The 24,559-nt window shown below is 35.2% G+C and overlaps 1 protein-coding gene across 2 annotated transcripts in view; it reads left to right on the top strand.

The window, feature by feature from the left end:
* The window catches only part of RALGAPA1 (Ral GTPase activating protein catalytic subunit alpha 1), a 252,659-nt gene that overhangs the window by 141,144 nt on the left and 86,956 nt on the right, over positions 1-24,559 (top strand). For both annotated transcript variants that reach the window (XM_088024638.1, XM_028114832.2), the window contains 5 exons: positions 2,128-2,196; positions 12,195-12,329; positions 12,732-12,915; positions 20,817-21,681; positions 24,014-24,085. In XM_088024638.1, coding sequence (XP_087880764.1) covers positions 2,128-2,196; positions 12,195-12,329; positions 12,732-12,915; positions 20,817-21,681; positions 24,014-24,085 — 1,325 coding nt within the window. The remainder of the gene's footprint in view (positions 1-2,127; positions 2,197-12,194; positions 12,330-12,731; positions 12,916-20,816; positions 21,682-24,013; positions 24,086-24,559) is intronic.

The raw sequence follows: 24,559 nt of genomic DNA on the forward strand, positions 1-24,559 counted from the left end.
TGTCTGGAAAGATAAGAGTAGATTTCTTTTTCTTTTTATTTCCCCTCTTTTTTTTAAGTAAACTCTATGCCCAGTGTGGGGCTTGAACTCACAGCCCCGAGGTCAAGAGTCATATGTTTTACCAACTGAGCCAGCCAGGCACCCTGAGAGTCGATTTTCATATTTTCTCCCCCAACTTTACTGAGAAATAGTTGACATTGTATATATTTAAAATACAGAACATGATGATTTGGTAATTGTGGAATGATTACCAAGGTCAAGATAATTAACACATCAATTACCTCACATAGTTAACTGTTTTTTGTTTATGGTGAGAATGCTTCAGGTCTGTTCTTAGCAACTTCCAGATATTCAGTATGATTAACTATAGTCACCATGCTGTACATTAGATCCTCAGAACTTACTGTTTTTATAACTGAAAATTTATACCCTTTGACCTACATCTCCCCATTTTCCTCTTCTCCTCCCAGCCCCTGGCCACCACATTTCTATTCTGTTTCTATGATCAGCATTCTTTTTTTTTTAAGATTCCACATATAAGTGGTACCGTACAGTATTTGCCTTTCTCTGGCTTATTTCACTTACAGTAATGCCCTCCAGGTTCATCCATGTTGTCACAAATGGCAAGATTTCCTTTTTTATGGCTGAGTAATAGTATTCCATTGTGTATATATATATATATACACACACATTTTTTTGAATTCATTTATTCATTGAAGGACATTTACATTGTTTCCATATCTTTGCTATTGTGAATAATGCTGCAGTGAACATGGTGTGCAGGTATCTCTTCGAGATACTGATTTCATTTCCTTCAGATATACATCTAGGAGCAGGATTGCTGGATCATTATAGTAGTTTTTTTTTTTTTATCATGTGGTAGTTCCAATTTTAATATTTTGAGGAACCTCCATACTGTTTTCCATAAAAGCTGTACCAGTTCACCTTCCCACCAACAGTGTATATCAGTTTTCTTTTCTCCACCTCCTTGCCAACATGTTATCTCTTACCTTTTTGAAAAAAGCCATTCTAACAGATGTGGTTTTTGTTTGCATTTTCCTCATGATTAGTGATGTTGAATACCTTTTCATATACCCATTAAAATGCCATTTGGGGGCGCGGGGGTGGCTCAGTCATTAAGCGTCCGCCTTTGGCTCAGGTCAAATAAATAAAATCTTTAAAATAAAATAAGATTTTATTTATTTGACAGAGAGAGACAGGGAACACAAGCAGGGGGAGTGGGAGAGGGAGAAGCAGGCTTCCCACTGAGCAGGGAGCCTGATGCGGGGCTCGATCCCAGGACCCTGGGATCATGACCTGAGCCGAAGGCGGATGCTTTAACGACTGAGCCACCCAGGCGCCCCAAAATAAAATAAAATAAAATAAAATGCCATTTGAATGTCTTCGTTGGAAAAATGTTTATTCAGGTCCTTTGCCCATTTTTAAATTGGATTATTTGCTTTTTTGCTATTGAGTTGTATGAGTTCTTCATATATTTTATGTATTAACCCCTATCCAGATACATGGTTTGTAAACATTTTCTCCCATTCCATCAGTTGCCTTTTCAGTGTATTGCTTCCTTTGCTGTGCAGATGCTCTTTAGTTTGATATGGTCCCACTTGTTTCCTTTAGCTTTTGGTGTCTTACCCAAGAATTCAATGCCAAGACCAATATCAAGAGTATTTTCCATGTGCTTTCCTCTAGGAGTTTATGCTTTCAGGTCTTTGATCCATGTCAAGTTAATTTTTGTCAGTGGTGTAAAATAGAGGTCCAGTTTCATTCTCTCTCTCTCTATATATATATAGATAGATAGATAGATAGATAGATAGATAGATAGATATAGATTCCTGAATTGAGTTTGTAAGAAATCCATTTATAGTTGACAGAGTTTATATGATTTTGGTTCCTATATACATATGAGGATTGTAAATGATTGATAGTTAAGAATACTTGAAAAGCTGACCTATTAAAAATTAACTTTGAAGTAACAGTGTTAATGTATTTAGGATTTAAAAATATACTTAAACTTTCATCAATAGATTTTTTATCACTTTACCATTAACATTTAAGTTTTAGGATGCATCACTAATTTAACATATTTTGAACTTTTTTTTTCTTTGCTGACAGATTCTAATAGCCACCATTACCCATCTTTTGCCAAGTACAGAAGCTTCATCTTATGAAATGGATAAGAGGGTAATTTAAATTTTGTTTGATATTTAATTGGTTTAGTAAAATATATTTTAAAATTGCAAAGATATATATATGTATATGGTAAACATTAATCTTGTGCTTAAAAATCCCTATAATATGAAATATATCTTTACATTATTTAAGTGTAACTAAATTATATTTTAGTTCAAATGTCCAGTTAATCATAGTCATTTGGTAAAGTCTTTGAATCTCAGGATTGTGGGGAACCTTAGAGGATATTCTGTTCATTTATAATTATTTCACTTTATCCTACCAAATTATGGTCTTGTTTATGCCTGAAAATTAGTAATTCTGAGGAATTCATCGTTTCTGAAGGCAGCCATACATCTTTATATAACTGTTATTGGTAGAAAATAATGAAATTTCCATTAAGGAGAGTATGTATAATAGAGCTATGGCACATAGAAGAAGGCATCCCTCTGGCCACAAAAAGTTCTACAGGATTGCATTTACCTCAGTAAATTCATTGTGAGACTCCTTTAACTATTTCAGATATTGTATTTGTCAGTCTAAAGTTTCTATTTGGTTTCTTTTCATAGTTTCCATAGATTTCCTGAAATCTGCATTTCTTCATCAGTAATATTTATCTTTTCTTTTAGATTTTTAACATGTTTATCATAATTATTTTGAAGTCCTCGTCTGCTAAATTCAATATCTGGGTTATTGCTGAGTCTGTTCCTATTGAAATCTTTTCCTCTTGACTATGGATTCCATTTTCCTGTTTGTTCATATGTCTGTTAGTTTTTTATTATATATTAGGCATTGTACATAACATGTTATGTACAGAGACTCTAGGTCTTTGCTGCCCAGGATAGTAGCTACTAACACACGTGACTTTAAATTTAAATAAAATTAAAACTTTATATTAAAAACTTAATTCCTTATTTGTGCTAACCACATTTCAAGTGCCTAATAGTCACATGGACAAATATATACCATTCCCATCATTGCACAAAGTTCTATTAATCAACACTTCTCTAGATTCTGTTCATTTCCTCTGAAAATTATTTTATTCCTTTCCATTTTCACATCCCAATCTTGCATTCTGTTCTCCAGATCTCAGTGTCAGCATCTCTTAATCGTATGGTGTTGAAATCTCAAAAGAGCAGAGTTGTTGGAGAAAGATGAATTTCAGTTTTCATTGTGTTGCATGTAAGGAATATTGCCCAGTAAAACCACCAGCAAAGCAATTCCATACCTAAAGTAGTAAATTTGAAGCTGGAAACAAAATTACTGATATCATCAACACATGAGTACTATTAAACTATGGGAATATATATGATCACTTAAGGAGAAGTTACAGAGTAAGAAGAGTTATTAGCGAAGTGAACACCTTGAAGAATAACAGAGCAGGGGTCACCAAAATAGAGACATAGGAGGCTCCTGAATTTTCTTCCTCCTATGGATGCACCAAAGATACAACTACACATGGAGCAATTCTCTCTCAGAGAAATCCAGAAATTAGCTGAATGATCCTACACATCAGGCAACTGAGAAAATACCCACATCAAACTACATAGGAAACATTCTCATGATAAACCCCACTGTTGGCACACTCAGGAGAGAACCCCCAACTGCCAGGGTCTCTCTGAGGATAGAAGGGTTTAGACCACACATCTAGCACCCCAGCTTTTAAGTCTGCCATGCCAGGGATGGGCTTCCAAATCACCTGGCTCTGAAAGCCAACAGGGCTTGTATTCACAAGTCCCACAGAACTACAGGAAACAAAGGAACACTTGTTTAACAGGAGTGTGAGCACCTGCTATTGCTATTCCCACAGGGTTCATCACAGAGGGAACAGGCATTCTTTCCCTATAAAGAATTTGACTGCATATTTTCCCAGCTCTTGCCTGAGGGTCCAGCTTCTAATCAACCTTCATCTAGGTGCTGACTGCAGTCCCCCTGGAAGCCCATTAGAACCAGTGGGCACTTCCCCTGTATTCTCCCTGCATCTGGCTCCAATAATAAAACCAGGTCTCCAGCTTTTCCCTAGAAGGAACTTGTCAACACTAGGTGAGTAGCTCCCAAATCACCTAGTTCTGGGAGCGGACGGAACTTGGCATTCATGAATTCTCTAGAAACACACAAAACAGTGGTGGTTATATTTGCACCAGCACTCCCAGCCACTGTTTCCTCTGGCTTAGCACAGAATGAGTAAGCAAAAATAGCCAGCTCTGTTTCTCTGTTAGGGGCTAGACTGCATAGCTAATATACCAACTTCCCTGCTGTTCCTGAAAGTCAGCCTTCCAGTTAGCCTGCATCAGGGAGCCGAAGGGGTAGGCAATTAGTAGTACTTCAGGAACCTGAATAGGTATATTGGCGTTTCCCACCCTTTTAGGATTCAGCTTGGATAGTCACAGAGGTTTGAGGGACAGCTAAGAGCTTGAACCAGGCTGCTATTTTACCTGTTCCAATTAATAAGTATCTTGTAGGAAGACACTTTGAAACTATATAAATATTCTATTATTCCTTAAACCTTTACTAAGTAGTTTTGCTAGCCATTGATAACTCTTATCAGAATTAAATGTTTTTATGATAGTTCCAAATGGTGATTTCCTGATTCTGTCATTACTTTTACATTCATTAGTTAGTTTTCTGTGATAAGGAAGAGTTTTCTCTTAGCCCTCTCCATCTTACCAGTGTGGGATCATGATTCTTCTTTTATGCAATGGATTATAATCCTTAGTTTTTTTACTATCATTATTTCAAAGCTCAAAATGTTCCAGATTTAGCCAGTGGGAATGCCCTTTAAATTGACTTCTTTGTCCTTTTTGTTATATCCTCCTCATTGTTCTTTTAGTGTATCCTTAAATTCTGTCATCATAGAATTTTTCAGACTCATCTTGTATTTTCCCTGCCCCAGTACTGGAATTAGCCGTTTCCCCAAGTAACTCTGGCTCCATTGAGTGGAAATAGTATTCTCAAATAAAGATCTAGGAACTAGGTGTTTACATGGTCATTGGGTTGTGTGTGTGTGGTTAGGCCCTCTCACCAGATAGAGCAAGAAAATAAAAAATATACACAAATGTATAATATGTATTTTATGTATATATGTAATATATGCGTATCTGTATTTCTTTGTGTGTATTAAAACACCATGAGTTTACCTTGACACCTCTGATTCCAGTCCAGCACCACAAGGTTCAGTCTGTATTCCCCCTTTACATATTTGTAACTACCTGCCCCAGTAATGAGAACCTAGCTCCCATTATCCACAGTCATCCACAGTATATTTACTTTGTGCAGTGTTAGAAAAATAAAAGCAGTTTCAGAATATATTTATGCCTGTATATAATTACCAAGAGAGTATATAGTTCAAAAGCTGTGTTTAAAAGTTATTTAGGTTACTTCTCCCTCCCCTTAGCCTCACTTCAGTGTGGTTATAGAATTCATTTGAAATATAGTTCAGGTTATTTTTTCAGTTTGTATTCCTAAATTTTAGTGTTTTCTCCCTGTTGTTTTTATTTGTTTTTTTAGTTTATGCTTTATCTATTCTTTATTTCTGTACAAATGAGCAGATACATTTATATTTTTTTCCACCTTGTTAAGAAATGTCATATTCTAGATATTCTTTGGTACTTGAGATTTTTTACTTACAGAATATCCTGGAAATTCACAATACATTAATTCATAAAGATCTTCCTTGTTCTTTTTTACAGCTATGTAGTATTATTACTCCATTGTGTGAATGTATTGTAGTTTATTCAGCTCACTCTCCTATGTATGGATGTATAGTGTTTTTTCAGAATTTTGTAATTGCAAAGAATGCTGCAGTGACTGCCTTTGTGCCTATATATTTTTACGTAATTGGAATGTGTCTTCAGGGTGTATTCCTAGAAGTGGAATTGCTGGGTCAGAAGGTAAACAGACAGGTAATTTTGTTAAATGTTGGCATTCCCAGAAGCAAATTGTGAGTGTGTTTGCCCAGAGTCTCAACCACACTGTCTTATTTGGAAATTTTTGCCAATGTGATGGGGGAACAAGGGCATCTCACTGTACTTTTCATTTACCTTTCTCTTTTAATAAGTGAAGTTGAATATCCTATTTACTAATGCCTAACTTTTAATTTTATTTTTGTGAATCGTCTATTTATATCCTCTTCCTTTTCTTTTTTAAAAATTTATTTATTATTTTAGTAATCTCTACACCCAACATGGGGCTTGAACTCACAACCCCAAGATCAAGAGTTGCATGCTCCACCAATTGAGCCAAGCCAGGCGCTCCATCTATTCATATCTTCTTATATTTTCTGTCAGGTTTTAGTGTTTTCCCTTCAAATTTTATGTACTAGGGATATCTTAACTGTCATATATGTTACAAATATTTTCTTTTCTTCCCCCCATTTGTCTTTTGCTTTTGTTTATGTGGACTTTTGTTATTGTTTCTTGGGGGGGGATCATGGAAAACATCAGTTTTTATGTAGTCGATTTATTTTTCATTGTCTGAATTTTCAGTCATAGAAAGCCTTTCTCTGTACCTGGATAAAGAGGAATTCACCCATGTTTTCTTCCAGTGCTTGTATAATTTCATTTTTTACATTTTTATCCATCATCCATTTGAAGTTTATTCTGTATGTTTTGAGACACAGATACCATTTTTGTTGTTTTTCCAAATGAATAACCAGATTAAAAAGTTCTGTTTTTACCTTTAGTGAATAATCAATTTCTGAAATTCCTTGGGTCTGTTTCTTAAGATTCTGTACTATCAGTTCTCAGGCTCTTTTGGTGACAAGATCTCTTTAATACTGTTAAGTATTATTGAAGATCTCAAATGACTTTTGTTCATATGGATTATATAGGCATACCTTGGAGGTACTTGGTAGTCTGTGGTACAGACTACCACAGTAAAGTGAATAACTCAGTAAAGCAAGGCAAATGAATTTTTTGGTTTCTCAATGCATATGTGTATAAAAGTTAGTTTAAACTACACTATAGTCTATTAAGTGTGCAGTAGCAATATGTCCCCCCAAAACAGTGTATATACTTTAATTTAAAAATAACTTACTGTTAAAAATATGCTAACCATCATCTTAGGTTTCAGTGAATTGTAATCTTTTTGCTAGTGTGGAGGGTCCTGCCTTAGTGTTGATGGCTGATCAGGGTGATTGCTGCAGGTTGGGGTGGTTGTGGCAATTTCTGAACATAAGACAATGAAGTTTGCCACATTGATTGACTCTCTTTTTTCCCACAGTTTCTCTGTAGCATACAATGCTGTTTGATAGCATTTTACCCATAGTATAGAACAACTTTCAGAGTTGGAGTCAGTCCTTTCAAATACTTTTATTAACTATGTTTATGTAATATTCTAAATCCTTTGTTGTAATTTCAACAGTCTTCACAGCGTCTTCACCAGGAGTAGATTTCATCTCAAGAAGCCACTTTTCTTTGCTCATTCATAAGAAGCAACTCCTTCCTTATTCATTAAAGTTTGATCATGAAGATTGTAGCAATTCAATCACATCTGCAGGCTCCAAGTGTAGTTCTCTTGCTATTTCTACCAATTCTGTAGTTACTTTCTCCACTGAAATCTTCAACTCCTCAAAGTCATCCATGAGGTTTGGAATCACTTACTTCTTCCAAACTCCCATTAATGTTGATATTTTTGACCTTTTCCCATGAATCATGAATGTTCTCTATGACATCTAGAGTGGTGAATCCTTTCCAGAAGGTTTTCAATTCACTTTAACCAGATTCTTCAGACAAATCACTATCTATGGCAGCTGTAGCCTTCTGAAATGTATTTCTTTAACAATAAGACTTGAAATAAAAATTTCTCCCTAATCCATGGGCTGCAGAATGGATGTTGTGTTAGCAGGAATGAAAACAACGTTAATCTCATTGTGCATCTCCATCAAAGCTCTTGGACTTAAAATATTCAATAAACCATGTTGTAAACAGATGTGCTGTCATCCAGGCTTTGTTGTTCCATGTATAGAGCACAGGCAAAATAGATCTAGCATAATTCTTAAGGGCCCTAGGATTTTTGGAATGGTAAATAAACACTGACTTCAACTAAAGTCACTAGCTGCATTAGCTCCTATCAGAAGAGCAGCCTGTCCGTTGAAGCTTTGAAGCCAGGCATTGACTTCTCTCTAGCTATGAAAGTCTTAGATGGCATTTTTGAATAGAAGGCTATTTTGTGTACATTGAAAATCTGTTGTTTAGTGTAGCTAATCTTCTGGATAACTTGCTGCAGCCTCTATATCAGCATTTGCTCCTTCACCTTGTACTTTTATGTTATGGAGATGGCTTCTTTCCTTAAACCTCACAAATCAATCTGTTCTAGCTTCAGACTTCTCTTCTGTAGCTTCCTCACCTCTCTCAGCCTTCATAGAATTTAAGAGAGTTAGGGCCTACTTCTGGATTAGGCTTTGACTTAAGGGGGTTTTACAGCTGGTTTGATCTTCCATCCAGACCAGAGAACTTTCTCTTTATCAGCAATACAGCTGTTTTGCTTTCTCAACATTCATGTTTACTGGAGTAGCACTTTTACTTTCCTTCAAAGCTTTTCTTTGTATTCACAGCTTGGCTGTTTGGCGCAAGAAACCTAGTTTTTAGCCTGTCTTGACTTTCGACATGCCTTCCTCACTAGACTTAATTTCTAGCTTTTGATTAAAGTGAGAGTCATGTGACTCTTTCACTGGAACACTTAGAGGCCATTGTAGGATTATTAATTGGCCTAATTTCAGTATTGTTGTGTCTCAAGGAATAGGGAGGCCTGAGGAGCGGGAAGAGAGATGGGGGAACGGCTGGTCAGTGGAGCAGTCAGAACACGCTTGCTGATTAAGTTTGCTGTCTTATAAGGACATGGTTTGTGGCACCCCCAAACAATTACAGTAATAATATCAAAGATCACAGATCACCATAACAAATATAGTAATCATGAAAAGTAGGAAATATTGTGAGAATTACCAAAATGTGACACAGAGACATGAAGTGAACAAATGTGGTCAGAAAATGGTGCTCATAGACTTGCTCAACACAGGATTGCTAGAAACCTTCAATTTATAAAAAAATGCACTATCTGTAAAGTGAAGCGCAATAAAATGAAGTATGCCTGTATTTTATCCCCTCGATCTGTCTTATACTGAGAGTGGTGTGTTAAAGTCTCCTTAATGTTTCTGTATTTCCTTGGCATCTGTTGTAGTTTTTGCTTTGTAAAGATAGTCACTATGTTATTTGATACATAGATATTCATAAATGTTTTATCTTTATTTTGAACATTTTGAATTGCAACTTTTAACATTAATTCTTTTTGATTTAATTCTAATTTGCATATTGCATTTTCTGTGTTTCTTTTTCTACATGATATATTTCATTTGTTCTTTTATTTTTTTAAGTTCCTTTTGGTATTCAGGAAATTTTATACTTTGTTCTTTTGATTACTTTTCTGTGTATACCTTTTTAAAATGTCTTTATTCCCTTGCTTTCTTATTTAAGCTCTTATTTTTTAATACACGTTTTATGTGGTTGTGATTATTTAATGGTATCCTTTCTCTCCTATCTATTGTCTATATGTTAATAAATGAACTTATTTTATTTTTACTCTCTTTCGCCTCCATTTTTAGTTACTTTATTTCTACATATCACATACAGCATATGTCATTTAATAAATGATTCTTCCCCACTCATCTCTACCTTTATTTTTTTAATCTTAGCTCTATAACTAAATAAAGCAGATACTCCCCATTCTTTTTGCTACTTGGTTAGATGAAGTTCATCTTTGTTCTTCAAGATAGTCTCATGAATACAAAATTCCCTGAGTGCTTGTTTATTTAAAACTTTTTCTGTAACCCTGATACTTGAGAAACATCTTGGTTAGATATAGAATCCTTAGATTGACATTTACCTTAATTTATTTATTTTAATGTTGCCTTGCTTTGTGCATTATTTTTGAGAAGTCTGATGCCAATTTTATTCTCTTGCCCTTGTAAATTATTTCATCTTTTTTCTAGGAGGCCCTAAGGATATTTTTTCTTTATGTCTGAAGTCTTACTTTTAAAGTTTTATCAGGATATGTGTTAGAGTTGATTATTGCAGGTCAGTTTATCCTGGCTTCTGATGGACTTTTTTAACATGTGTATTTCAGAGACTCCAGTTGTATGTAAATTGGATATTCTTTTTCTATCTTCTATTTCAATCATTTTCTGACAATTTTTATCTTTTTCTAAATCTCATTTTTATTCTTTTAGTTGTTACCCCACTGTTCTTCAGTGCCCTGTATTATTTTATTTTTATTTTATTTATATTTATTTATTTGTATTTTATTTTTGTTTTTTTCAAATTTATTCTTCCTTAGGCACCTTATAATTTAGGCTTCATTTCTAAATTTTGTCCTTTTACTTCTTTTCCTGACTTGAAACGATTCTTCCTTTCTTGGTCTATTTCTTCTTAGTTTTTGATTTCTGATTTAAGATGGGGTTTTCTTTGTCCCCCATATCTAAATGCTGTTTGATAATTTCTAATTTAGATTAGAATGTTGTGGTTTTCTTCTGCTTCATAATTGTGTTTTTTGTGTGGGGGTTTCATCAGCTGAATTGCTTAGATTCTCATTTTTTGTTTTTATAATTATATAGATGAAGACTGCTTCATTTTTGTGGGCAAGATTGGTGGCTTGGGATGGTTTACAAGATTCCTACTTCAAGAGCTCCCTCTTCTGGTAGTTCCACAAAGTATAGTGTGCTTATTGTCTTTTTAAGGAGAGGAATTAAAGGACCATCAATTTATTGGATGATGCTTTTTAAGAAGTTGTAGGTCCACAATTTTTTAAGCCTTTTTTTTTTTTAAGATTTTATTCATCTGAGAGAGACAGAGACAGAGAGAGCGCAAGTAGGGGAGAGGCAAAGGGAGAGGGAGAAGCAGACTTCCCACTGAGCAGGGAGCCCGCTACAGGGCTCGATCCCAGGACCTAGATATCAGGATCTGAGCTGAAGGCAGACGCTTAACCATCTGAGCCACGCAGGTGCCGCACGTCCACAATTTTTAAAATTTAAGTCTTAAATTTCTCTTTTGCTTTTTCTTTTTACTACATGATTTCCACAGGATGTCTCCCTATTCCCTCTTAAAAATTCTTCTCCCCCAAAACATTACCTTTCCTGTGTGTGTACTTTTAAGTCCTTTTTAACCACAGTATTCTCACACTTAGGGTGACTTTTTCTTTCTGGCTTGATTTTTAGGTTTGTACCTAGTTCTTTTCTCTCTTTTACAGTTTTTCCCAAACTGCCCTTGCTCTTCATGGAAGTTTGAATGGGGGAGTGGGGAAAAGCTTGCTGGGATTTGCTTTGTACTTTCTACCTACAGATAATTTGAAGTTTAGATGTTCTATTTTCTGGTTGTACTGACGATATCAGTTTTGTAATGTTTTATTGGTTCTTTTTGTCCTTTAAAAGGAATGTAGAAGTGATTGTAATATATTATGAACTCAAACCTTTCATTTGTGTTGCATTCCTTGAACAGTTTTAAATAGTCGACTAATTGATGTCCTCGTTTTAGCTCAGTGTTTGTTTTTTTTAAAAGATTTTATTTATTTATTTGACAGAGAGCGTGCAAGCAGGGGGAGGGGCAGAGGGAGAGGGAGAAGCAGGCTCTCTACTGAGCAGGGAGCCCGACGCAGGGCTCAATCCCAGGACCCTGGCGTCATGACCTGAGCCGAAGGCAGACGCTTAATGACTGAGCCACCCAGGTGCCCCTAAGCTCAGTGTTTTTATAGTAATTTTAAAGTAATTTTGGTAGTCCTGTTTTTATTATGTTTAAGGTTTCATTGTACTGGCTCTAAAATATAAGGAAGAAACCCACAATAATACTCATATACAATATTTTAGAATCAGTTAGATCTAAGTAAATATTCATAGTAGAATTAGGATTGATAGTTCCTGAAATAAATTTTGGAAGACAAAAAATAAGTTGGTGAATTTCTGTTAAAAATATTAAGGTCTTATTTTATGAGTTTACAATAATAATTGTCTTTTGTTCTTGTTACAGTTGGTGGTGTCCTTACTTCTGTGCCTTCTGGACTGGATTATGGCCTTACCTCTAAAGACACTGCTCCAACCAGTCCATGCTACAGGAGCAGAAAATGATAAAATAGAAAAATCTGTCCTCAATTGCATTTATAAGGTCAACTTGTTTGCTTTATTGTTTATTTGGTAACCAACAGTTTTTAAAACTGAAAGAATTCACATTTCTTAGCATTACATTCTTATTTTTTAGAGCTAGGTATTTTCTAAGAATGTAGATTTATCCTACAGGACCTAAGGATAATTAAAACTTCTTCCTACAAGACACAGTTGTTTCACTGCAGATTTGTGAAAGGAGTCAAATATTTGTTGAATGTGAGAATCATTAGTTAAATTTTATTCATTCTTCTTTTTAGGAAGTATTAAATTTACCTTGATTGAAGAACTAAGTTTTAAAATGCTTAAAAATTTTGTCAAGCTCTTATATTACCAGTTGACATTTTTTTCCCTTTTATTTATCTTCACTGAAAAGGAAAACTATGTTTTTCCCTCATACTTCCAGGTATTACATGGGTGTGTTTATGGAGCTCAGTGTTTTAGCAATCCAAGGTATTTTCCAATGAGCCTCTCTGATTTGGCATCTGTAGATTATGATCCTTTTATGCATTTGGAAAGTCTAAAAGAGCCTGAACCTCTGCACTCTCCGGATTCAGAACGATCTTCTAAGCTTCAGCCAGTGACAGAAGGTAAAATGAATTCACTTCAGGACCATATTATTTCTTGTGTTCTCTCAAAATATGATTTGAGGGCATAGGTAGAAATAATGGAGATTATATATCTTACTTTGTAGTTGTTTACCTCATCATGTATATTATACCAAATTATTTTAAGAAATAACTTCAGAAGCATAGTTACTAAGATTATATGTGATGACATTCCATTTATACTTCTAGTTAAGTTATTCTGATAAGTTCTTTTTGATATTTTATACATCATAGAATTTATATAATGGAATAACAGATTTAGCTTTGGAGCCTAACAGATGTGGTACTGAATTTTAACTCTCATTTACTAGCTGAATGGCTCTGTTTCCTTATTTGTAAAATGGGGATAATAATATTCATTCCTTCATGGTTGTTTTGAGTACTGAATAAGATAGGATGTGTAAAACCCTTTGCATAGTTCTTGATAGGTAGTGAACTCAGTAACATTTTTTTTAAGCCACATTGTTTCTACATTCAGAGAGTTTACTTTCTGATATAAGGGAAAGATATAAATAAATAAATATGAGTATAAAAGTAAAACTACATTTTAGAATTATGGAGGTAGCCCAGAGGAACCAGCAGTTATTGAAGGGTTTTTAAGAAGGTTAGATACATGATAAATTTAGTATTAAGAGCAGTTTGAAAACAGTATTTTATATGGCCCATGTCTTCTACCTGTTTCTGTAAATAAAGTTTTATTTACATCCATACTGTTCATTTTTATATCATGATGGCTGCTTTTGTGCAACAACAGTAGTGTTCTACAGTTGCGAAGATCATGTGGTCCATAAAACTGAAAATTTTTACTATCTGGCCCCTTACAGAAAGAGTTTGCTGATCTTTGGTATGTTAGATTGGTTTTAGGGAGGTTAACGCAGGAGCAGAGAGACCATGGATGAGGCTATTGCAGTACGCCAAACAAGAATTGCTAAAGGCTTAAACTGGTTAGATTTCCCACAAAGTAGACCAAGAATATGAGAAAGGTTAGAGGTTTGAGAGGGAAAATGAGGAGGGCAGTGTTGGAAATGGTTTAGTTTGGGGTGCCTGTTGATTATACACATGAAGACCACTAGCAGGCAGTTTGTTGTATATGCAGATGTCAGATATAGCAGAGAGGTCGTTGTTAGGAATATTTATTCGTGTGTGTGTGTACATGTGTCCGCACACATGCGTGCATGCCTGTGTTTGTGTGTGTTCTGAGAAAAGTTGGAAAGGAAGGAAAACTGGGAGAGAGTAATTTCTCAGAAATAAAAACATGAAAAGGGTATTTAAAAGACTGGGCACTGTTATTAAGTGATAGGTCAGATATAGAAAGGCTGAAAAATATGTCTGCTTTAATTTCAGCAGAGAAGTAGGAGGGAGAAGTGGATGGCTGCTGGTTGAGGAGCAAGGAGTAGTTAAAGAAATAGAACCATTTATCAAAAGTACTCTTTATAGAAGCTTGACTGTGTAAAAAGAAAAGTGGTAACACAGTGGTGAGCTAAAGGATAATTCAGGGGTAAGGGAGTTCTAAGGATGAAGAGAATTGAACTTTTAATTATAAGCTGAGAAGGAAGATGAGAAGGGGATCATTAGTATGGTGAAGTTCCTGAAGAGTGAGCTAGAAAGTATAGGTGCTAATATTAGCCCTTATCCTGACCCAGAAAGAAGAAGAAAATGGAAGTAAAATAAGGGAATTGGCAGAAGTTATTGAGAGTCCAACAGAAAATGGAAACTACAAAGTTTTGGTTGTACTAGTCAGCATTCAGTAAGGTGGATGTGGTGGAAAAACATGGGAACTATGGCTTTTAGAGTATTCCTATATGATTTAGCCATGGAATTTAGGCTTGGTGAGGATTAAACTGATGCTTGGAAATGTCTTATAAGTTAGAAGAAAATGGAATGATCCAGTGAATCATAACGTAGATATTGGTAATAAGTTAGAACAGTGATTCTCAAGGGGTACCTGGGTGGCTCAGTCGGTTAAGTGGCTGCCTTCAGCTCAGGTCATGATCTCAGGGTCCTGGGATCGAGCCCCGCAACAGGCTCTCTGCTCAGTGGGGAGCCTGCTTCTCCCTCTCCCTCTGTGCTCTCTCTCCATCTCTCACACACTCTCTCTCCCTCAAAAAAAAAAAAAAAAAAAAGAACAGTGATTCTCAGTCTTAGTTGTATATTACTGCTGCTCTGTTCCCATCCATAGAGATTTTGAAATCTTGTTTTGGGATAGCTAGGATTTTTTAAAGCTTTGCAGGTGATTAATATGCAGCTGAGGTTTACAATCACAGAGCATCAGTATGTTAAGACAGCAGTTTGTTGGGTTTTTTTATTATGTTAATCACCATACATTACATCATTAGTTTTTGATGTAGTGTTCCATGATTCATTGTTTGCGTATAACACCCAGTGCTCCATGCAGAACGTGCCCTCTTTAATACCCATCACCAGACTAGCCCATCCCCCCAACCCCCCAACCCCCCTTCCCCTCTAGAACCCTCAATTTGTTTCAGAGTCCTTAGTCTCTCATGGTTTGTCTCCCCCACTGATTTCCCCCCCTTCGTTTTTCCCTTCCTACTATCTTCTGTTTGTTTTTTTTTTAACATATGCATTATTTGTTTCAGAGGTACAGGTCTGTGATTCAACAGTCTTACAGACAGTAGTTTTTAAAATGAGTTTTTAAGCAGTAGAACTCCTTCACAAGGAGTTTTACATAAAATAAATTTCACAAGGAAGCCCAATTTGTAAAACTTCTAGAAGTAGAGCTGCAGCAGGGTGGAGGCCTGGGATCCTACTGACTTCTCTTCTGTCCATCTCCAAAAGCATTCTCCAAGGGTTCTACAAAACAGAATGGGAAAATCACTAGATTAGTTGATTGTGGTAAGAGTAAGCTGTTAAGGAGGAATTTGATTTTTAAAGGTGGAATAGTTATAAATGATTAAGACATCTAAGATGTGGCCATGATAATGGATTGGTGATGTAGAATGCAAGTGAAGATAGGAAGTTACACATCAGAGAAATAGGGCTAGAGTTTGGGGTTGACCACAAGTTGCTAATAGTTTGTCCAAAACACAAATACAGTTGACCTGACCAACAAGGCTTGAACTGTGCAGGTCCACTTACACATGGGTTTTGGGTTTTTTTGTTTGTTTTCTTACTATAAATGTATTTTCTCTTTCTTATGATTTTCTTTTCTCTAGCTTACTTCATTATAAGAATACAGTATATAATACATATAATGTTCAACATATGTGTTAATCACCTGCTATGCCATTGGTAAGGCTTCCTGTCAACAGTAAGCTATTGGGAGTTAAGGTTTTAGGAAGTCAAAAGTTAAACATGGACTTTCAGCTGCATGGGGGGCAGTTGGCACCCCTAAACCCCATATTGTTCAAGGGTCAGCTGTATACAAGTGAAATAGGAATGTAAGATATAAATTTTATCTCAGATATAGTAAAGGTATACTGTGGGAAGTATAGTATAGCAAAATAATTTAGACCATAATTGATACATAGGCAACTTTACATATTATTTCTTTAGATTTGGTATAGTAAAAAGGAGTGTTTATTTTACTTGAAAACAAAGTTATATGAAAAGATTAGTTGTTTTTTTTTAGGGTAAAATGATAAAGTTTGATTGAGGGTATTATAGCGCACTTGTTAAACAGTGAAATAAATAGTTTACTTATGTAAAGAGAGGTTTTAATGTATTTCAGACAAAATCTATACCATTAATAATCACTGGAGAAGATACAAAAGTAAAGATTTAAATAGGAGAACTTTATATTGATACCAAATACTCTTTGGAGTATTATTCTCTAAATGTATTAAGTTGTACCCTTGGACTTTCTTAAAGATATAAAAGACCAGACAAATGCAGACCCTTTTAGGAACAGCTGTAGGCCAACAGCAGGTGATTCTGTGGTCTGTAGTGACTACATGCTGTGTTGTTGTGTTTTTTTAACGTGGCAAAGTGACTAATCACTGTGCCCTTCTCTAAGGCATGCTTCATCATCTTCAAGTACTTTTTTGGCCAAAGGTTTCTAAACACAGAGTGTCCCTAATAAGCTCAGTATTGGATTGAACAAGTCTGATTTGAGAACTGTTGGCAGGAGTAGCTGTAATTATTAAATTCACTAAATAATAAAGCAAGGTAGTAAAGTTGGCTTTTTGTCAAATGGCAGTAGTCTTATTAGCAAAAAGTCATCATTTGCAGGGTCAGAGTGAAAGGCTCCAAAGGATTCATTCTGTCCTAATTATAGTTTCACCTATACATATTATGCAAAGCTAATATTTAAAGCATTTGCCAAAATTAACTTCCTCTGCATGTTCTATTACGGTGCAATGAATTGCTGCAGCTTTTTATGTCTTGCTGCTTTTGTATGCCATAATAATCTGTAATTATGGGTTTGCTGCAAATGCTGTAGGGTTTGTTTAATCTGACAATCTGAAATGACAACCCTGAATAGACTTATTTAAATGAATGCCAGTTACACAAAGCCTTAGAAGCATCGATACCTTCATGTTGCATTTTCTCATAAAGCTAGTTATTTAGAATTTCATTTTGAATATTTAGAGAATTTCATGTATTTTCTTTATATCTAAATAGATATGTAGAAGAGAGATACATACGTTCTATAGTTTATAACTCAAAAAAAAATCTAAATAAAATTGCCCAATTAACAAGTTGAGATATTTTTATCCTCTCATATTTATATATATCCTGAAGAGAAGCAGCTTAGGAAAGAAAATGCTGTTACCTACATTTAAAATCTAAATATATTTTTTAAGTATTCTCAGTGTTAATAATTATGACAGATTTGTGAACAAGCTCATTTGAACTTCATTCCCACTATCTCTTCCTTTGAGAAGAGGATGTGTAGGATGGACAGGTACCTGGGCTTAGCGGTTTGTTGTAGGTAAAGAGCGGGGCTTGTTCTTGCAGTTTATTTATAAGTTTGAAAAAGGAACTCATAAAACCTGTGTTACTTATAATGCCCTCAAAATTGAATGATTTATATTGCTTCTGTTATATCCAATTTTTTATATGAGTTTTCAATTCATCTTTATAAGAAATTTGTATTATTTTTAGAGAAAAATGGTGTTTAAGGTGTTGTATGTGATTTGTCCATGATCACAGCTCAGACGAGAGAAGTGTCAGGAATTTGTCTCTGTTTTGTGATCTGCTTCTATTAAATTACATTCTTTCACTTCAGAAATGCTCTGCAAAAAAGATTCACTGCGTAGAACAAGTCACCTATTTAAGGTTATCACTCAAAAGGAAAGAAGAAGGAAAAAGAACAAAATTTTTTTCATACATCAAAAAATTTTTTAATGTCTTTATGATTTTTTATTACCATTTAAAATGTGATTTAGTCTTATTTAAATGAGCTTTTCAATTGATCTCGCCCTTTTATATGGTAATTTACACTAAATACTATTTTGAAGTTACTATACAAAGAAAAAATAAATTTTGAATTCATTATTTCCATATGTCACAGTGATTTGCCAAAAGAAAGTGGCATTTTAAAAAAAGAAAAATATGAAAATTAGAGTTGTGGTAAAGATGGAAATAACACTGAACTGGGAAGCAAAAGACCAGCCTTGTTCTTCTATGGCAGATAAATCCCTTAACTCGTGTACCCACTTGTCCTCATGTTCAAAATGACAGGTATTGGCTAAATTGTGTGTAAGGCGTGAACGTTCATTAAATTCTGTTATGAGGGAAGGGAAAGCAGACACTAGATTCAAGCCACCCCTCTGTTTTTCACCATACAGTGACATATCTTTTTACTTGGCTTGCATATGGTCTTAAAAATGTAGGATTGAATTAAGGTTAATCATTTAGTGTTATCTAGTGTTGAATAGCTGATTTTCAGAACTAACCATATTTATAATTGAAGAACAACTCAATGTAATTGGAACTTTTTAAGTAAACTGAAAAATATTCATATACATATGTATATAGTAACAAACTTGATTGATAATGGAAGATTAAAATTTTGATACTCTAACATTTCAAAATCAACCAAAGTCCAGAGAAAACTGTTCTTTCTTAGAGTTGGAATAATGGAAGAAAATGTTTTTGCTATTAATGGCACAGCTGCTGGCTTTTGCTGATCTCTGCCTGTAGCCAGTGTGTTGGTTCCAATCTTCAGGGCTGTGGCCTTGAAAATGTAACACTATTCTTTTCTCTTGCCTCTTTTTAAGTATTATATGAGCAGTGCACAAGCTAATGTCCTTATAAACTCTTTTTTTAAGATTTTATTTATTAATTTGAGAGAGAGGGAGAGAGCACAAGTGGGGGAGAAGGAGAAGTAGTCTCCTTGCCAAGCAGGGAGCCTGATGTGGGGCTCCATCCCAGGACCCTGGGATCATGACCTAAGCTGAAAGCAGCCATTCAACCGACTGAGCCACCCAGGCGCCCCTGTCCTTATAAACTTTTAAAGAAGGGTTTACTGAGATATAATTTACATAAAATAAAATTTATTCTTTTTTATGTGGGAATTTTACTATATATTATGTTGGCTGGTTACACAGTTCTGTATAGTCACCAAAATACATCACAAAGTACACTTAAAACTAAGGAATTTATTAACATGTAGATAATGCTTTGATCATCAGGATCAAATCTAGATTTAGATTTAGATCAAATGTGGACTTATTATGGGAGGTAGGCCATAGTATTCCCAAATGATTAAAATCCTTTCAGAATATAAACAATACTCAGACAAGATCACTCTTAAGACTATGGTAGAACATTATGGAGACACAGTCATTCTGTAATCATGTCTATAATTACATAAGACAAGAACACAGTAAACATACAAACACGCAACTAAACATCCTAACGTGAATGATGAGTACTTCCTTACCAATGACAGCTTTTCCCCTGTCTCCTGGATGAAAAGTATCAAGATAATCCTCACTGAACTGTCTCCACTTCCTGATACCACTTATTTCAGAACTGGCTTCCACATCAGCCCTACTTAGGATCACACTGGCAGTCTTTGGCTAGTGGGCTTTGACAAGTTATTGTCTATCTCCACTTCTTCCTTCCTCCCTTTATTCTCTGTGTTTTCTGCCTTCTTTTTCCCTTTTCCTCTTGAGGTCCTGACATTTCAGGCCTCTGAGTGCTATATTCTTTGAGTTTTCTTTTTTTACTCTTTGGTATGATTTTTTTTTAAAAAATTACTCATATGGGTATCCTCTTTATCTGTTTGTTTTCCCTAAGGTGTTTAAGGAAGGAAGGAAAAATGCTTCTTACATACAACCTAACTGCTCAGACTAGGTCACAATGACCCAGAAGAGTATCTTACAAAAATATAATACATAAGCAGGCCCATAAAATTTGCTTTCCCTTAAAATAAAGTTTTTGTGGCATATACTGGCTATACCAACTCACGGTTTTAATTGATTCTGACTCCTACTAAAGTTTAGTGAAGGATTACTTTTCTCTGAAACTTTTATATCATTGATAAAAGCCATTATTAAATGACATTTAAGGCATGCTGTCTCTCTGAATTTACTCATAAGAAACTTATCATTTGGATTTCATTGGCTTTCTAATGTGTGTACTAAGTGATTTCAGGTGATTTATAATACTTGCGATCCTTCTTTTAAAGTATGATTTACATATAAAGACTTAAGTTTAAATTATGACTCCATAAGCAAAATTTTGAAAAAGGGCTTTTTCATAAAATTAACAAAACTTCATCAAAGAGAGTTTTCTTCTTTGCCATCATTCCTGTAGTACAGAATCTGAATTGGAAATATTCATATTTACTCTAATATTTTAATATGATCTTGATAATGTGAGGAAATCTCCATTTGTTGTCTAATAATTTCATTGTTAACATGACTTCCTAGGAAGCAGCAGTATTCCCACTCACTTATATTTCTTATTTCTAGTGAAAACTCAAATGCAACAAGGATTAATATCTATAGCCGCCCGCACTGTTATTACACATCTGGTAAATCACTTGGGCCATTATCCAATGAGTGGTGGTCCTGCTATGTTAACAAGTCAGGTGTGTGAAAATCATGACAATCATTACAGTGAAAGTACTGAACTTTCTCCTGAACTCTTTGAGAGTCCAAATATCCAGTTCTTTGTGTTGAACAATACAACCTTAGTGTCCTGTATCCAGATCAGATCAGAAGAGAGTATACCCGGAGGAGGTTTATCTGCTGGCCTTGCATCAGCCAATTCAAATGTTAGAATCATAGTACGTGATCTCTCCGGAAAATATTCATGGGATTCTGCTATCCTGTATGGACCACCTCCTGTGAGTGGCTTGTCAGAACCTACATCGCTCGTACTTTCATTGTCTCGCCAAGAGAAGCCAGAAGAGCCTCCTACATCTAATGAATGCTTAGAAGATATAACAGTAAATGACGGGATTTCCCTCCAGTTTAAAAGAGGATTTAGAGAAACTGTACCAACTTGGGATACCATAAGAGATGAAGAAGATGTTCTTGATGAGCTTTTGCAGTATTTAGGTATAACTAGTCCTGAATGCTTACAGAGAACTGGAATCTCACTTAATATTCCTGCTCCACAACCTGTGTGCATTTCTGAAAAACAGGAAAATGATGTTATTAATGCAATCCTTAAGCAGCACACAGAGGAAAAAGAATTTGTTGAGAAACACTTTAATGACTTAAACATGAAAGCTGTGGAGCAAGATGAACCAACACCTCAAAAGCCTCAGTCAGCATTTTATTATTGCAGATTGCTTCTTAGTATATTGGGAATGAATTCCTGGGACAAAAGGTAAGAATAAAATTTTTTTTTTTAACATTAGTCTTATTCATCTTTTGGTCAGGCATTTTAGTTTCTCTTCTTTTCCCCACTAAATTTTATCTACCAATTAGTTCTTTGGCTTTTGGACAGATTTTTTTTTTTTTTTTTGAGACGACTGAGTTATATCAGGATTCAAGGGAATAAAAAGATAACTCAATAAATTAACTATTAACATTTTCATAATGACTAGTAGAACTTTCTGACTTTGAAATTACAGCTCATATAATTGAAAAAAAATCTCATTTTTCCAACCTTCACGTAAGCTAATAGGAAAAATTTTTTTTCTTATAACACTTCTGACACCAGATATGTGGGTTTTCCACACCAGGCAGGTCCAGCACTAACTGGAGTTAGCACAGATTGAGGCCTCAGACCCACAAGACTGCCCCCCACTTCAGACACCAGTTGAAAGTCCATATTTCTGACCAGCTAGCTATAAATCAGATAACTACCTCCTCAGGTTTGATAATTAGCTATAATGGCTCACAAAACATTTACTTCTGTTCAGCAGTTTATTATAAAAGGTAGTTAAAGGATACAGATGAACAGACAAATGGAGAAGTACATAGGATGAAGTCTGGAAGGTTCCCAGGTGCAGGAGCTTCTGTTCCTGTGGAGTTGGGGTCCGCCACCGACCCAGCACATTGAATTGAGTTGACTAACCAGGAAGCTCTTTGAACCTCATGGTTTAGGGATTGCCTTCACAAAGGCATGATTAATTATTAACTCAGTCTCCAGCCAGTCTCCCCTCCCCATAGGGGTTGGCTGAAAGTTCCAAGCTTCTAATCATGGTTTGTGCTTCCGGATGACCAAGCCCCATCCTAAAGTTATCCAGGAGCCCACCAAGCATCACCTCATCAGAACAAAAGATTCTCCTATTACCAGGGAAATTGCAAGAGATTTAGGAACTCTATGTAAGATGTTCCTGTCACCTTCATTGCTCAGGAAATAACAAGAGTTTTAGGAGCTCTGTGTCAGGAACTGGGGCAGAGCCCAAATACATATTTCTTATTATGTCACATAAGCCTAATGGGGTTTTTTTGACAAATAACAATATGATCTTTTCTTGTTTGTATCAGAGAAGTTAACTCAAGATTTATCATCAAATCAAGAAAAGAATCTGTATTTCATTTTTTTAAATTTTGTTTTCTTACACATGTTGCAAAAAGCTTGCAGTTAACACAAAGTATTCATGTAAGTTGGGTAAGAGTTAAATGAAAAGGCATTAGATTTAAATCAGAAGAACCAGGTTAGAGTCATTTAACTGTTAAGCTTCAGGCTATAAGTTGAGGAAATAACTCCCACCTCAAATAATGGTGAGAATTTAGATAATGTACATAAAATGCCAAATTGTACACTAGTATAAAGCATCATTATACATTTATTTTTTAAATTTCTGTGATACTAAAAGCTGTAGGGATGTGGAAGACACAGCATTATTTATTGTTTTTGTTCAATTTATAGTAGGAGGGGAACTCAGGTATCACTGGACAAATAAATCTTAAAGTAATTTAAATGCAGGTGAAGCACTGAAATGGAGTTCTGCTTGCTTGACTAGTGTTTATAATCTTAATTTAAACCCTTCCATTTATTAGAAGGGAGTATTCTCTGCTTTATGGGGAAGACATGTCAGGAATACAGTTTGCCTTATGGAATGTCCAAATGTAGGTAATTGCCACTCGTGTAAGTACATTCTACTCTCTCTTGCTGTAGGATGGTCCGTATATTGGCTCTTGAGAAAAATTAAAGGTGGGAAGCTATATTTTACCACAGCAAGCATTGATTTCATGAATATAATTTGTACGTATTTAGCACATAAAGAATGTATTTGGTAAAATGTCTACATTGCTTCATAGTGTAAAAAATACCTGTAAGGTAACATAAGGAAGAAAGCAAATTCCATCTGGATTACATATGCTTACTTGATAATGATTTAGATTTTGTGAATATTTTATTTCTCATTAGGAGCAACTTTCTTATATATTTTAGGAAACTCTTGAGAAGGAACCTGCAAGTACTTTTATCCATTTTTCTGGATATGAGTTTGAGAAGCTCACAGCATCTGCAAGGAAAAATTGAAGTTACCAATAATGATCCACTGACAGAAATCTATGAGGGCGTTGGTAGAAATAATGACATTTATTCTTTACATTTCTTTTAGGGTCTGTTCTCCTTTGTGTTAGAAGTATGAAAAGCAAGAAAAGTGTTTAAAAGTTGCATGAGTAGAGTGGAAAGTATTTCCGGGACTGTCATGTCATTCACTGCAAAGGTGATGAAAATGTTTATAAATCTCTCTATTTAGGAGGAGCTTTCATCTCTTGAAGAAAAATGAGAAACTACTTAGAGAACTTAGGAACTTGGATTCAAGACAGTGGTAAGTTGTTGGAGGACCTTCAGATTTATAACTAGCAACTGTCAGCTATTTTTATTTATGTGTGAATAATACTGTATTGTTGACTTTCTGAACAGAAACATTTGATTTACTTATACCTTTAAATAATCTTTTTGAAAAAAAATGCAGGGCTGCATTAAAATGTTTGGTATCTTTGAATGGTTTATACCTTTTTAATGCATTTCAGAATTCTTTTGATGGCAGAAATCTAACTGAACTTAAAAAATGTCCTTTGGTTTTCCCATAGTTAGACGTTCCAAATATACCCTTTTTGATTAGTCTTGGAGGTCTCAAGTGAAATGACTGGTGAATACAAGCTAGTACATGGGGCACCTGGGTGGCTCAGTCGTTAAACGTCTGCCTTCGGCTCAGGTCATGATCCCAGGGTGCTGGGATTGAGCCCCGCGTCGGGCTCCCTGCTCCACAGGAAGCCTGCTTCTTCCTCTCCCACTCCCC

Source organism: Eumetopias jubatus, unplaced genomic scaffold (genome assembly GCF_037043125.1).
Source record: "Eumetopias jubatus isolate StellerSeaLion01/CBP00866 unplaced genomic scaffold, mEumJub1_p1.0 scaffold_7, whole genome shotgun sequence".
Taxonomy (NCBI): Eukaryota; Metazoa; Chordata; class Mammalia; order Carnivora; family Otariidae; genus Eumetopias; species Eumetopias jubatus.